This window comes from Lolium perenne, chromosome 4 (genome assembly GCF_019359855.2).
Source record: "Lolium perenne isolate Kyuss_39 chromosome 4, Kyuss_2.0, whole genome shotgun sequence".
NCBI lineage: Eukaryota > Viridiplantae > Streptophyta > Magnoliopsida > Poales > Poaceae > Lolium > Lolium perenne.
The window spans coordinates 77,986,096-78,000,205 of record NC_067247.2 but is presented as its reverse complement, the minus strand read 5'-3'; the positions used below and the strand labels follow the sequence as shown (position 1 = coordinate 78,000,205).

The 14,110-nt window shown below is 40.9% G+C and overlaps 1 protein-coding gene across 1 annotated transcript; it reads left to right on the top strand.

The window, feature by feature from the left end:
• Nucleotides 1–4,833: 4,833 nt before the first annotated feature.
• LOC127293050 (DEAD-box ATP-dependent RNA helicase 16) lies at nucleotides 4,834–13,812 on the top strand. The gene is made up of 15 exons (XM_051322602.2): nucleotides 4,834–5,206; nucleotides 5,662–5,826; nucleotides 6,217–6,306; nucleotides 6,411–6,539; nucleotides 6,938–7,038; nucleotides 7,268–7,382; nucleotides 7,670–7,801; nucleotides 8,355–8,420; nucleotides 9,185–9,361; nucleotides 10,122–10,217; nucleotides 10,346–10,483; nucleotides 12,238–12,320; nucleotides 12,844–12,881; nucleotides 12,973–13,193; nucleotides 13,556–13,812. The coding sequence occupies exons 1-15, from the start codon at nucleotides 4,877–4,879 to the stop codon at nucleotides 13,634–13,636; spliced, it is 1,962 nt and encodes a 653-aa protein (XP_051178562.1). The 5' UTR covers nucleotides 4,834–4,876; the 3' UTR covers nucleotides 13,637–13,812.
• The last annotated feature ends 298 nt before the right edge of the window (nucleotides 13,813–14,110 follow it).

Here is a 14,110-nt window from a genome sequence, read left to right as displayed (position 1 = left end):
GACAGCGATCCCTGTATCACAATTAATTCAGGTTAGAATCAGAGAAGATAAGACATGATTCACCTAAAATAATAACTACTAAGTCATGGTTATATGTGTACATCTCTCGTGTATAAGTTATGCTATTATTATCTCACCTTGATACATTGGCCCATAGGCTGTATGTGGTCTTATCTAATCATATTGAACAAACAGCAGTCCCTGGTCAAAATCGGAGTATTCAACACAGTACGTCTCACCTTGCAAAATTGGAGAAAGGAGGCCAAATCGAATGGGGAAGGAGGCCAAATCGGAGTGGACATGGACCGACTACCTGATTTCCGCCGCCTCCCTTCCTGATTCTCGCCGCCGCGCCGGCCTGCGAGCCATCACCGCAGCACCCGCCCCGGGTTCCCACCGCTGCGTCGCCTGTGAGTCGCAGGCTGCGAGCCGCCAAACCCGCCCCTGACCCCTGCGAGTTGCTGCACCCACCCGGCCGCCCCTGGTTCCCTCCGCTCCGGCCTTGCTTATTTTCCCGAGAGCCACTGCCGCCGGCCATCATTCCCGTCGACGAGGCCTCCAAGGCTGGTACCCGTCGCTGCCGCGCCGATGATTGGAGAAACAAGGGAGAGAAAGGCAATGAGCGTAGAGAGAACAGGGAGGGAGAATGACATTCAATACCACCTAGCATGTGGAGAGTATTTTGGAAAGATAATTAATTTCCATTAATTAATTGTGTATAAAATCCTCAATATTCTGTTTTGTGTTTTTTCTTTCCTATTTTGACTTGTTTGTCCGGTGGTTCTTAGATCTCGTTGTTCTGATTTCCGGTGATTCTAGCGATCCTTTGGTAACACGGTAGGGAGTGCATCTGACGGACATATATTGAGCGAAGGAGTTGATGTTACATTAGACGGATAGGATAGGATGCCCCGAATCTCCTTCACCAAACACGTTGTACGACTTACGATCAACTCCAATATAATAGTAAAGATATCTTTCCTCTTATCTTCTTCTCCAATGAAATCAAGACAGTTCCCTCGCCGCCACCGCCCCCGTGGTTGGCACGGCGAGCGGTGCCTCGCTGCCCTGCCTCCTCCACCACATCGCTAGTCCTGCCGTTTCTCCGGGCACGTTAAAAGTTTTACCTACGTGTTGTGCCGCTAACGGGCGCAACGAGCGTCAAATAGGAATCACCGACTTTTTCTTAGGGACTAGTTGAATGCCCGTGCGTTGCTACGGTATTTTATTTGGTGAGTGAATGTCAAATTTGATTTATAATTAACTATTTCGTTAAAAATAAGCATCAAACTTGAGTTCTCATCAACTCATATTTTCTTGTCTCCGTCATGTTTCTACCCTACTTCGCCTTTGCTCTATCGGCTAACTTAGCCATCTCACCTCAACAAAACCATATCCAATGGTTTTCATTATTTTATCATGAACTCATAGAAACAACTGCGGCATTTGCATCTCGTGGACACAAGGGGGTGTTTGCTACTTGTTTCTTTTATTATATAGTTTTCTAAAGCTCCAAGCTCCCACTGGAATACACTTTAGCGGATACAACCTCCATTTTAACATATGCGGTTCAAACGTATCTATATAAATCTGGGTCGCTTTTTTGAACAGAAGGAGTATATGATAAAATAGAAACATATAAATGTATCTTGTCCTAGATCTTAATATCCCAAGTAACTAAACAATTTATATCTGATTATGCCATAACAAGAACTCACACAAAAAGGCCCGAACACCGATTTATAGGAAAGTTATCTGTCATGTATACCAGTTCTAGTAGATAGAGAAGAAACCAACATACAAGCATGTACAACGGGAAGCTCAATTTATCCATCTCCAGTCTGACATTTTGCTGCTCATTTTCTGCTTTGGCAATATAATCTTCACAAGCCGTTTCAAAAAAACAAAAATAAAATCTTCACATGTATTTTTTTGAACTCCTAGAAAGACCACGATCATTTGTTTTTCAACCCAAAAAAAGTGAAATCATGAAACAACATGCATTACTACTGTAGCACCTTTTGACTTGCAACTTGATAGTTCAGAATTCGAGCTAAATACTCAGAATACAAGGAAAATTTATAGGAGACACCAACCAACATGAACCTATCTTGGTGTAACACAACTTAATTACAGAAATGTGGTCATGAGGGTTACTGAACTAATCCCATCCCATTTGGGGAATTGAATCGATAGCAGAAAAAATAACCAGACATACCAGTAAATCTTAGTTCATCCAAAACATGGATACACAATCACTTGAATAAGTCACACAATTCAATAAAAGAAATAATGATAGAAATATAGTGGCATTAGTGAGTGTCTTGGTGCATTTGATAGGACTGCCATATGTTGACCTTTTCACAAGATAACATAATAGAAAAAGGAAACCTTTTATAGGTGAAGTAAGAACATACAACTTAATTTGACATCTCCTTTGGTTGTAGATTTTCTAATCAGATGTAACAAGAAAATACATATGGAAGTCGTACACAAAGACAATGAACACAAACACCTTTATCCTGGTTCCTCCCTCTGCACCTCACCATAAATCTTTCTCCTGGTGCATCTTCCTTCACACCACCACCCACAAAAACCCAAGATGGTGCTCAACAGCGATAACGGAGGAATGGGTACGACAATGTGAATAGAAGCAATTGCGGAATACATGCATGTTAGCTCACCTAATACAACCTTATGCGTCGTCCCGATCCTTATCAGCTAGCACTTCCACCTGTTGGAAAGGGAGAAATAACCGATATGACGAACCGAATCCACGGATTCTAGGAACAGAGAGTTGCAGGAGTTTTTAAAGTAGATGAACAAAAATAATACATGGGAGACCATTGTGCCCGTACATATGTGACACACTCAACTCTCTAATCTTTTTCAGCACTATCTTATAACAAAACATTAGATATTGTTATGAACCAAATAAATATATGAACATCCAAATATACATGCAACAAAGTCATAGTTCATCGGCAGCTGGTAAAATAATGTCATCCTTCCAATTGTTAAAAAACCACACATTTTCACAAACAGCAAGCTCACGACTCGTCTAGTGTTCTCATTGTCTTCATAGTTGTTATACAAGCAAATGGTTCAACGGAGGTACACTTTTAATAGCTCCCAGGGGACAAACACCCATTCGCCTAATGTCCTTCTGAACAACAATATAAATACTAAGCGTAAGTCTGAATGCAAATAAAACAGTATATTCCAAGAGTACAAATAAGGTAATGTATATAAGATTTGCGTGAAGTCAGGAAGGCTTACGGCGTGGCTATTTGAAAGAAAAAAAATCTATGTTATGAGGTATTTTCTGGATATTTATTTATATGAAATGTCCCCACCAACGTCACTCAAGATTTATGATCACAGGGAGTACATTACATATGCTTGAGGCATACACATATATCAATTCCTCGATGATGTACAACTAATAGTACTTCTTGCAAAAAGAAAGAAAAATATAAAGGTACTTCAATAATGGATATTAGATACCATAAGGAAATAAATCTTAAAAATAATCAATCAAATATCTTAAAAATACAAAAAAAGAAGGCCCGTTTACCTTCTCAAAGGATGCGGTGACGTTATAGGCATTGGAGTGGTGGAGTGGTGTAGGATATGGTGGCGGGGCGGTCCTAGGGTGTTGTCCTGGCGGTGCGACAATACTCGATGTGGCGACACGATCTTGGAAGGGAAGGTGGAAGCTGCAACCCAGAAGGGGATGGTGTAACGCCAGAGTGGGAAGCGCCGCTGTCCTAAAGGGTGAGGCGGCGAGTGTTGTTAGAGACGGCAGCGGCGTCCTTAGGGGAGCTGCACCCGCAGCTTGCGGCGCTGCCTCCCCGGCGACATGTGGCTTGCTATGGTCGCCACCTCGTGGTCGCTCCGGCGGCGGCATGGGTGAGGCAGACGATCTTGGAGGTGTTTGGCGAGGGCGAAAGCAGGATGAAGGCAAAGCGGAAAGCGGCGAACAACCTTTGAGTTGGAGAACAAGACTCACAGCGGGGCTCGGCACCCCGCAGTTTGCGGTGCTGCCTCCCCGGCGACATGTGGCTTGCTATGGTCGCCACCTCGTGGTCGCTCCGGCGGCGGCATGGGTGAGGCAGACGATCTTGGAGGTGTTTGGCGAGGGAGAAAGCAGGATGAAGGCAGAGCGGAAAGCGGTGAACAACCTTTGGGTTGGAGAACAAGACTCACGACGGGGCTCGAACTCAGCATCGGAAGATGTAATTTTTCAAGGGATTCGAGGCCTAAAAGACGGGATGATAGGCTTAGCAAGTTTTTCTTTTGGTAGGCTTTATGTTTGGCCCTGTTGTTCGCTAGGATATTTGATAGCGTCTTACAGAATAGAAAATAATTATGCTTATTCCTGGACGTGAGCGTGCTTTCTGAAATAGGAAAAATATCTTGCTAATTACCTTTATATTGCCTAAGATACGAGCACCAGGTCGGTAATAGGAAATATCTTCTCATGCCATAGCCTTGAGCCCATGATTGATGATATACCATAATTAATTTCAGGGCGGAAGATACTTTGTCTAGTTTGATCGGACGAAGCGGATGTAGGAAGATTAGATTGAACGGCCTGGATTATTTTAATGACGACCACCAAATTGCGTTGAATGTCAAACGACCAACTCCCATTTAATAGTAAAGATACATTCATACATTCACAATTTCACATGGACATGGGCCACATGCCGTCCTAGATATTTATGCAGCCCATATAGCAAGCTTGGCCCGCCCGCAAGCACAGCACTTCAATCCTGTGCGGGCCGTCTATTTTCCCCTTAACCTCCACGCTTCTTCCTTCCATCTCCGCCTTAAACCCTAGCGCTACTTCGCCCACGCCTCCAAAAAAACCATGGGGAAGAAGCAGCGCCGCTCGCGCCAGCAGGAGGAGCAGGTAGAGACGCCAGCGGCGCCGCACGAGGACGCACCAGCCGCCGCCGCTGCCGCTGCCGCGGAGGAGGCGGCCGCACAGGAAGTGGCGGTGGAGGGGCAGACCCAGACCCAGGGCGCGACGAATGGCGGCGTGAAGGAGGAGGGGAAGGGAGAGGCGGCGGCAGAGGAGGAGGTGAAGGATGTGAGCTTTGACGAGCTGGGACTGGACGAGCAGCTGAAGCGGGCTCTGCGGAAGAAGGGCCTGACCAATACCACCCTGATCCAGCGAGAGGCCATCCCGCGCATCCTGGTGCGCGATTTCTGGCTCCCCTTACTAGCATTTGCTTCGCCTGTGCTTGTGCTCTGTGCGAATTCCGTGGAACTATTCGATTTTAAGTTTTTGACAATCAAAGTTGGCTCAGAGGCTCGTTTTGGTACTGTTTTACTGAATGAACGCTTAATTAGTTAGTACTAAATCACCAGTCGGGTCTGGTTACAGAAAATAGTCAGAAGAGGTTTTAGCTAGTTTAGCTTGATATACTTTTTTATTGGTTCATCGGAGCTAGAATACAAATGCTTGCAGTGCAGACCATACTGAATTTAACTTGGCTTTATTGAAGCTCTGCTCAGCATTGCTTAACTGCTTTAGCCATTCAGTTCAAGATGGGGCAGCAGAAATCTGGACAACCACTTGCCGAAATTGCGTGTGTTTAGGTTTTCTGTAGTTCGCTGTACTGAACAAGGGCCCCAATGTTGTGCTTCCAGGAGGGGACTGATTTGGTCGCACAGGCCAAGACTGGTTCTGGGAAGACCTTTGCCTACCTTCTCCCGCTGCTGCAAAAGCTATTGAGGTTGTCCTCGGAAGGCACTGTTCGGAAATCTGCACCGAATGCCTTAATCCTGGTGCCAACTCGCGAGCTATGCCAGCAGGTATGTGGCTTCTATTTTTTTCCCCATAATACTTCACCAGTAGTGATTTATATCTATGTGCACATATGCACGATAATAAATTGTTCTGCTATTTGATATTGGATGCACTGAGTTTTTTTTTTTGTATGAGTTCTTTGAACCACGTTAAACATCCTTACAATAGTAAGTTCAATGGTTTATATTACAACTTGCTACTGCATGCTGAATAAATTTAAATTTTCATGTTCACTATTATTATATATTTTGTTTCACTACATGATTGTCACTAACTATCAATGTGATAATTTAATAAGGAGCCCCTCCTTTTTTTTTGCTGTCCTTTTTTATACCATCTTCTCTTCAAAATAACTAATGCATTTTTTTTATTGTTAATGACTTTGTTTGCTCTAGGTTTTTAATGAGGCATCATCTCTCCTTCAGTTGTGTACATCCAAGTTGAGGATTGTCCAAGTGAATGCAAGCATGCCAGATAAGGATATTGTGAGACATTTTGCTTTCTTTTGATTGTTATGTTTGCCAAATGGTATTTGGTTTTCTAGGGTTACATATGACACAGCTAACTTGCTTTTGCCTGTTACTTGCAGAAACTTGCGTTGTCTGGCCCCCCTAATATTCTCGTGACAACCCCAGCTTGTGTTGCAACATGCATATCAAAGGGCATTGTTCAGGGGTCATCCATTAAAGAGTCACTTTCAATGATGGTTCTCGACGAGGTGCAGTTTATTTTCCTGCTGCAGTATTTTCCATGTGCATTTTTCACACACTAGATGCATGATCTTGAAAAGATTTATCCGAACATGGAACGGACAATTTTATTTTGATGTTGAAACACCAAACCCCATGGTCTCCTCCCATATAAACATAACACAGCTATCAAAGTTGTGGATCTGTATTATTTTGCAGAATAATCTTTGAGTGTTGTGATTTTCTGCTTCAAGTTCAAAACTGTTTAATTGGATCATGTACAGTATTAGACAATTAGTGCATACACTACCTTTGTGACTGCAAAGTTTAAATTTGATATACGGTACTGCAGAAGTTGAGAAAAGTTTCTATGCAACTACTCAGTGTCACTTTTTAAAGTATGCCTATCAAATTTAACCTTTGCCAGGCTGACCTTCTTCTATCCTATCGCTGTGAAGATGACTTGAAAGCGCTTGTCCCACATATTCCAAGAGGTTGCCAATCCATTCTTATGTCTGCAACTTCAAGGTCAAATATGGTTCTTCTTTCTTCCTTTATCTGAAATTATTCATAGCATCTTAATCCCATGCATTGCGGACTTCAGTTTGTGGATGTTTAGCTTTTTCATGTTATATATGCTGATTCTCTCGCCCCTTGATATAGGATGAATCTAACTGTAGTAGTTCCGATCTACTTAATTCCTTTACTTCTGTTTGGGTTTACATCATTTTGTAATCCAAAATTTACTTTGTTGCAGCCCTGATATTGTGAAACTGGCAAAGCTACTTCTGCACAACCCTGATATTTTAACTCTTACTGAGGTTGGTCATGTGAAGGATGACGTGGTCCCTAGAAACGTGCAACAATTTTGGGCAAGTACCTTTTGTTTCCTTTTCACATTATTGTGGAACTCACTTTTTGTACAATGTCACCTTTTTTGAGCCAAAAACTACAATATCTCTTTAAAATTCCAACTGTAAATCCATGAGTAGACCAGCAGGTGCGTCTACTAGTTATGGTTGCCTGTTTGTAGTCCACCATTTGAACCATTCTTAAATGATTATTTCGTTAATTTGCATTTAGTGTGCTGATTTTCTGTTGCTTTTGTGCATTTATATCTGTACATCAGATTACGTTACATACAATCTTTTGCCTACAGATTTCATGCAGTGAAAAGGATAAGATGCTTTATATCCTTGCCCTTCTGAAATTAGAGCTTATTCAGAAGAAAGTCCTAATATTTGTGAACTCAATTGACATGGCATTCAGATTAAGGCTGTTCTTGGAAAAGGTAAAATGCTACCACTATTTTCTTACAGTGCTAAATTAAATGTGATATCATTTGGATCTGTAGTTTTCCACTGCTCTTTTCTTGCATTGTTTCATTTGATGGAGTTAGTGATTATCTTGTGGTTGCCAAACCTTTGCGTCTATTTTGTTCTACCAGTAGATGAATATGAAGCTACTAGATCAATTTTATTCCAGAATATTTAATTATTGAACTGCTAATATTGGAGATTATGTTCTTGAGCACCAGTAGATGAATATGAAGCTATCAGTAAGAAGTTCTATCAAATCTGTAGCACGAATTTTGTCACAAAGTCCTGATTAAGATTCTTGGGTGATCTAAAATGTGGATGGGGTGATAAAAAAGGGTAGCAAAAAGGTCTTTTCTTCCCATCTGTGAGATGTTATTTCAGTTTTTGTTAGAGAGGTTCATTCGAGGAGTATATTCTTCACTCCATTCCTTTGAATAGAATAGTTTAGTCATTGCTAGTTTCCTTTGTTTGATATATGGCTATTGATAAAATAACTAATATTTGAGGAATATGCTGTACTTACAGTTTGGGATAAGATCTGCGGTGTTGAATGCTGAGTTGCCACAAAATTCTCGGCTACATATTATTGAGGTAGAGCTTCTCCGCAACCTGATTTATTGTTGGTGCAGATAACTGATCCCAAATTATCTTGTGTGGTCCTATGTTTTGTATACATAGTCGATAGTGATTTCACAATTAGTTTTTTTCCTCCAATTGGTCATCAAATAAGTTAATTACCTTTCTTGGATTTCATTAGTTTGCACCCATTTCATCACAATCTTTGACTGGAAGGAGCCAGAACTCATTTTTTATCTATAGTACATGAAAAAGTGCCTAACCAATGTCCAATGTTGGGAAAATTGTAAGCTGGTGCTTAGAGCCTTGCAGATAGTTTATACTTCCTCTGTTCATAAAAGGATGTCTCAACTTTGTCAAAATCTGGATGTATCTATATACTAAATCGGGTCTAGATACATCCAAATTTTGACAAATCTGAGATATCCTTTTATAGACGGAGGGAGTACAAAAAGTAATTATATTGTGTGTACTTACCACCTGCAACTTAAAAAACTAGATATCCACCCCTTAAAACTTGTGCAAACGGGACCCCTTAAAACTTGTAAAGCCAGGCCACCAGACCACCTAGGCTGACTGTTCATGGTTTTGCCATTATGTGCTGGCACATGGAGTTCATACAGATCGCTGCTATTTATCCATTTCTGTATGTTGCTAACTTGCTATACTTTTTACATTGTCCGAAGTGAAATGCTATTGAAGGCTTAGACTGCTAGCCTGCATTGGCAATGTGGCTCTGAAAGACTGAAGAGTCATTGAGTATTTTTCTTTTCCTTTAGGCATTCAATGCTAGGTTATTCGATTACTTGATAGCAACAGATGATAATAAAACAAAGGAGGCGAAGCAAACCAACAAGGAAAACAAGAAAGATTCAAGGGGACGCAAACATATGCAACAAACTTTAGATGCTGAATTTGGAGTTGTCAGAGGAATTGACTTCAAAAATGTATTCACGGTAAGTATTTCTTTGTCTACTCAAGCATATCAATTAATTCAGTCATTTGATGAGAGGTGCCAACTAATTGGCAGGTACATGCTATAGATGCAATTAAGACCAGTTGAACGTATGTTAAGAACTGGTGGGCTGAACTATTTGCTTTTTTTTAGGGGTGCCAATATTTATATTGGACCTGGGGGCAGCATCAATTTATAATTTATATTCATCCAGCAACTGGTGCCCAGTTTGCTGCAGGGAGGAATAATCAACAAATATTCTCTCTTTAAAATAAAGAAAATAAAGTGTTCATGAAGGTTTGGAATATCGACAAAGAGTTAGCCATGGATAGGGGTGCGTGGAAGTTAGCTATCCACGTTCCGGAACCATGACTTGGCTTCGAGATCTTATGGGTTTCAACTCTAGCCTACCCCAACTTGTTTGGGACTGAAAGGCTTGGTTGTTGTTGTTGTTGTTGTAAAATAAAGAAAATAAAGTGTTCATTTGAGTTTTTGTCTTGCGGTTTCACCAATGGTTCTTTTATACAAAGATGTATAGCATGATATTTTGTAATATATCACCTTTCTCTGCCTTGTCCACTACACCAAAATAAAACATGTTATAAGAAATCAATCATTTGATTACATGAAGTAGTTGAGTTAATTGTTTATATCTCCTATGTTCTTACAAATTCGTGCAAAGTCTTTGCTATCATATACTTCCATCTAGTAATTTCCATAACAGGTTGCAGGGCTGATCCTTTTCTTTAACCCTTCTTTAGGTTGTTAATTTTGACATGCCTCCGGATCCTGCTGGGTATATTCACAGAATAGGACGAACTGGGAGGGCAAATAAGACTGGTGCATCTATATCTCTTGTAAGTTCAGTTTTTGCTCGGTTCAGTTCAATCACATAAATTATTTTTGCCAGACATGGTTTACATGTTTAGTAAACCCTATGTATTCTGTTATTTATTTTCTCTTATGTTGATACTTGTATTTTCAGGTTTCTCCAGAGGAGGATGATGTTTTTGAAGAGATTGAAAACATGTTGCAAGATGTTGAGAAAAAAGATACCAAATGCATCTTGCCTTTCCCGTTACTAACAACAAATGCTGTGGAGTCTCTACGATATAGGGCTCAGGTATGGAGTGATGAATGTGTTACTCCTCCCCCAGGCGTATTCGTAGTTGCTACATCTGCTACCGCTAGAATAATTTACGCGTTGATCACTTGCTATTTTAAGTGGTTGTGATAAATATGTGACTAGAGTGAGTTAGTCACAGGGTTCACCTATAGATGGGACTTGGTTCCCGTTTATCCAATGGATAGGTTAACCTAACCTAAAAAAGAGACCAATGGGCCTATGGGTTAACCGTAATATGCAAATGGTTTTTTAGGTTCAATCCCCTTCTACCTTTGGTTAACCGTTACTTCATCCCATGGCTCCCGAGCGCCGCCTCCGACGAGCTGCTCTCGCTAGCTTTCCGCACGACTGCCGTCGCCGCCTCCCAGCCGCAGTATCGGACCAATCGCCGCCGCCGCATCTGCTCCACCGCCTCCCTCGATCAAGGACCTGCTCCTCGCCGCACCATGGTTTGCCTCTTCCTGTCCCTGACGCCTAGGTCTCTGCAGACTAGTTCTTCTCCCTCTGCCTGTTCCCTGACGCCCAGGTCTCGGCTGACTAGTTCTATTCCTCTCACGGCTCGATGCGGGTCGCCATCTTGGTCGCCGTAGACAACGTCAATGACCCTGCCATGGTTTTCTTGGAGCATCGAAGCTTAGTCCTAGACGAATTTGAGTGATTTCGTGAGAACTTCCTAGCTAATTTGAGTGATTTGGTTGCCTACCATCTAGTGTTTTTTCACAATCAGCAGTTTTCAGTCTTGCTATTCACAACACGAGGAAAGGAAGACCCGAACCTGGGTAGGCCAGGACGGCAAGTACAGCTTGAATTATCTGAAGATGCTTGCAGAGCTACGCAATTAGCAGTCCACTTTATATTAAAGAAATAGAGAAAGAATCAAAGGCCTCATTAAGCTCGGGAATATACCGCTCGCCGTTCTCCTCCAGATGTTCAACTTTCTCAGCTGATACATTGTTGCTGCTAGCTGCTTAGCTAGCTCGTCAATTTACAATGGAAGTTATCTATGATCTTTTCACCCATTCTTCAATCTAGCAAGCCGAGCTTTGCGAGTATTTAATATTTCTCATTTACCAACGATTTGTGCTATACAATGTTAAAAGTGGTCCGAACCTTAATAACCAATGGTTAACCATTTTTATCCTAATAACCTAATGGTTAACGTATATTACCTTTTACACAAAACGGTTAAATAGGTTTGAACCCAAAAGATAAATGGTTAACCGAATCCCATCATGAGGTTCACCAAAACCCAACTTCCCTTTTTTACCCTTTAGTCCCACGTTCTTACTGATGTACCAGTAGAACGCACACACACAATAGTGCTATAGCCAATTAGATCTTCCATAGAAATCTCTTGACTAGAAAGATGCTGGGTTTGTTGTAGGTCACTCACATTCAAAGACAACTCAGGTGGACATATTATTATTATTTGTCTTGGTCATATCTCGGCATGGAATGCCATTTGTTTAGTAATGCAATTCCTGCTCTACCGTTTGCTGTTACATGGTTTTGATGAGCCAAAGCTGTACGAAAAACAAAAAAATGAGGCTATCAAGGCCAGTTTGGTTTTATCTGTCCAGAACTGCTATAGCTAAACACTATTGGTGCTAACTTTACATTAGGGGTGTTCTGCTAACTTATTTTAACCACTCTCGAGGTTTCAACACACATGGTTACTGAATATATTTATCTATTCTGTAGAAAACAACACTGATTTGGTTAGCTAATGCCAGTTGATGTTCATGTTGCAGGATGTTGCTAGGAGTGTGACGAGCCGCGATATACAGGAAGCACGTCGTCAAGACATAAAGAATGAAATCCTGAATTCTGATAAGTAAGAAAAGTCTCCGGCCATCGAGGAAATAACCAAGTGTTAAGAAAATGCACATAGCATGATGATAATGGAATTTCGTGGGGAAAAGGCACCAGATTCACATTGCCATTTTTTACTTAGTGTTTGAAATCGACCTCAAATATATTATTAGTTGCTTTACAATCCACCTCATTTACTATTCACTATCCATCATTTCATGATATAGCAGTTACTCCCTCGGTTTGTAAATATAAGACGTTTTGCTAGATCAACTTCAACTGACAAAACTTCTTATATTTAGAAACAGAGGTAGGAGTAGTAGATAAAAGCATCAACATATATTCGCAGATTGCCTGCCCTGCCAAAACTCGAATCGAAAAATTCATCATCCAATTCATGATATAGTACTTTTTTGATGCAAGGTATCAAGATATAACATCTCATTATTCATTAATAATATTTCATGAGGAAACACCTTCAGTTTCTAGTCATTTCTGCCTATATTTCCCTTCTAACATCGACACTAATCTCTTCTGCCTTGTAGGTTGAAGGCTCATTTCGAAGAAAATCCGACAGACCTTGGTTAGATTTTTCAATCTTGTTCAGAACAGCTTGAAGGCTCAGTATTTAAATCTTCTAAATGAATGATGCTTAATCTTTTACCTTTTTTCAGATTTGCTCAAACATGACAAGATACTAAGCAACAAAGCAATTCCTGTTCACCTGCGTGATGTCCCTGAGTACCTAATTGACCCCACAACAAAAGAAGCCAGCAATGCAATCAAACTTTCAAGGGCTGCTATGGGTGTTGATAATCCTGGAAGGAAGAGAAAAATGGGATTCAGAAGGGGATCAGGCAAAAGTAGTGACCCCCTTAGAACGTTCTCTGCTGAGGTACATTTATATATCCAGTGACTAAGAACATTGTCGATTAAAATACCATCAGTCCATCACAACTTGCAAGGTCCTTTGTGTAGCATTCATTATTGTCACCAACCTATATGCATATCTTTTCTGAACTATTCTCTTTGTCAGTTGCTGCACTTGTTTGATAATGAGATTTTGACTTACCAGATTCTATATTCAGGATTGGTGTAACTCTTATTCTAGATGGAATTTATTATGCACCTCATCTGTTCATTTATAATAGAGAAATATCATGCATTAATAATATTCATGATTATGCACATCATATTTGTACACTTAGTTCTTCCATTAAACAGTGCTGTCTTCTGATTTTTCTTGTTTCCTTTCAGGGCAAATCACGAAAACGAGGGGGTAAGGAAAGGGACGGAGAACAAGATAGAAGAAAGAGGAGGAAGAAGGCAGAAGTTTAATATTGCAAGCAGCTCACTATCAATTTTTCCCAGTTTTGTATTTCTAGACTTCTTGCTTTGTGCCGTGTAACTTTGTACCGTCTGGATAGTAGTTAACAAAAACAAAGCTTAATGTGGAAGATCCCTTACATTACATTATAATGCAAATGAGTTGAGAATTTTGGTTCTCGTCTACTTATTTTCTTTGTATGTAAATAGTATCATGCACTTCCCTGTTTGTGAACCACATCTGTGAATATTTGAAGAACAAAACTGAACGAGAAAGTAAGCTAGCATTCTGAGTTGACAAACCGTACATAATTCTCCCATCAGCCCAGATCACAAGTTCCAGGGAAATGTAATCTACACGGCAGATTCATACATTTGTACTCTTGAGCTGCAGATAAGGTTGCAGATAGAGGCAGGAGATCACCGTGTCCATAAGAGGGGCCCCAAAGCATGGTTACAGAAGGGTGATTCACACTTATGTACAAG